The sequence below is a fragment of the Hippocampus comes genome, unplaced genomic scaffold, assembly GCF_001891065.2.
Source record: "Hippocampus comes isolate QL1 unplaced genomic scaffold, H_comes_QL1_v1.1 scaffold30, whole genome shotgun sequence".
Classification (NCBI taxonomy): Eukaryota; Metazoa; Chordata; class Actinopteri; order Syngnathiformes; family Syngnathidae; genus Hippocampus; species Hippocampus comes.
Genome location: NW_017805705.1, coordinates 364,869 through 366,748, shown reverse-complemented (window position 1 = coordinate 366,748; position 1,880 = coordinate 364,869). Strand labels below are relative to the sequence as shown.

General features: G+C 42.7%; 1 protein-coding gene across 1 annotated transcript in view; it reads left to right on the top strand.

The window, feature by feature from the left end:
- The window catches only part of lman1 (lectin, mannose-binding, 1), a 12,119-nt gene extending 10,754 nt beyond the window's left edge, over positions 1 to 1,365 (top strand). Inside the window, exons 12-14 of the mRNA XM_019882792.1 lie at positions 662 to 833; positions 899 to 1,023; positions 1,112 to 1,365. Of these exons, the coding sequence (XP_019738351.1) occupies positions 662 to 833; positions 899 to 1,023; positions 1,112 to 1,148 (334 nt within the window). The 3' untranslated portion in view covers positions 1,149 to 1,365. The remainder of the gene's footprint in view (positions 1 to 661; positions 834 to 898; positions 1,024 to 1,111) is intronic.
- The last annotated feature ends 515 nt before the right edge of the window (positions 1,366 to 1,880 follow it).

Genomic DNA, 1,880 nt, shown 5'->3' with positions numbered 1-1,880 from the left:
GGCTAAAAATGCCTTACTATACATGGTCGTTTTTTTTGGCTAAAAATGCCTTACTATACATGGTCGTTTTTTTCGGGCAAAAACGCCTTACTATACATGGTCGTTTTTTTCGGCTAAAAATGCCTTACTATACATGGTCGTTTTTTTCGGGCAAAAACGCCTTACTATACATGGTCGTTTTTTTTCAGGCAAAAAACGGCTTCCTATACATGGTCGTTTTTTTCGGGCTAAAAACGCCTTACTATACATGGTCGTTTTTTTCGGCTAAAAACGCCTTACTATATACATGGTCTTTTTTTTCGGGCTAAAAACGCCTTACTATATACATGGTCGTTTTTTTCGGGCAAAAACGCCTTACTATACATGGTCGTTTTTTTCAGCTAAAAACGGCTTACTATACATGGTCGTTTTTTTCGGATAAAAATGCTTTAGTATACATGGTCGTTTTTTTCAGTGTTTTTCGCTTAATGTCGTATGTCGCGTTGCAACTTTTCCTTCCAATGTTACGACTTTTCTTTAAATATCCCCCACCAACCCACCCCCTCAACTTTCTCATAACATCACAATTTCTTTCCCTCACGATTATTAGATTTGACCTACTGATTTCTGTACCGGAAACCATCCCCCAATTTGTTTCATATTACGGTCTTTATCTCGGCAGGAATACCTTCTACGAATCTCTGAAGCACATCGGCTCGGCCCAGCAGCAGCAGCTGCAGCAGGGTGGCGGCGGGGTGGCCACGTACGAGAGCATTCAGCATTTCAACGACATCAAAGAGCACCTACACTCAGTCAGACGTGACCTGGAACACCTCGTCCAGCGTGGCGCTCAGGTCAGAATGCAGAGTTTGCGTTCACATCGTCGCATTGTGTGCACTAACATGAGAGCTCCTTGCAGAATCCCGGTGAGAAGGTCCAAAAGTGCCCCGAGGCTCCCTCCTTCCCTTCCTGCTTGTCGACTGTCCATTTTGTCATCTTCATTGTGGTCCAGTCGGTTCTATTCTTGTGTTATATCATGTACAAGTAAGTTTTTTTTTTTTTTTTTATTGTATTTATTGAATGACTGCAAATTCAATGAACTGCTGATTTGTCTTTTTTTTCTCTCCCGTAGAAGCCAACAGGAAGCAGCAGCAAAGAAGTTCTTTTGATGCCCCATCATTGTCATCCAGTGTCAGGATGTATTTTGGGTGATTTCCACCCCAGCCCCATCTCTGCACAAATTTAAGTTATTGTACCTGGAAGTAAAAGAATTAAACAGTTCTGAGATTCTTAATTTGATGCCGTTGACAAGTGACATGCAAAACTTTGTTCTGACAGTATTTTTGCCTGGTCACACCTCTTTGGGGATTTTTGTTTAAAAAGAAGGAAAAAAAAAACCCTCTGCCTTCGTTGTTCCCCCGGACTTTGGTGACAGCAAACCTGTGTCATTTTTTTAAATGTGTAATTTTGTATCAATAAAGATGGAAACGTGTCTCACACACACCTCTGCTGACATATTTGGAGAACACAAACGGTTCATACCATCCATCCATTTTCTGATCCGGGGGCGTGCTCGAGTCCAACCCTGCTGTCTTCGGAACTGTTTGCCATACATCTGCGCTCACACTCACACCGAGGGACAAGTGAGTGTTCAGTCAACCTGCCACGCATGTTTTTCAGAGGGGAAAACATGCAAACTTCACACAGGAAAGCCAGAGCCGGGATCGAACCCTGCACCTCCACACTGGGAGGGCAACGCACTAACCAGTCGACCACGGGGCCGCTCTACCATTGTGAGGTTCAATGAAGAATAAATACACAAACAGAAACAAAAATGTGACGGTGGTGGAAAAAATTTTTGACACTGAGATATTTAGCAGGTTATTAAAGTTGTTATGAAG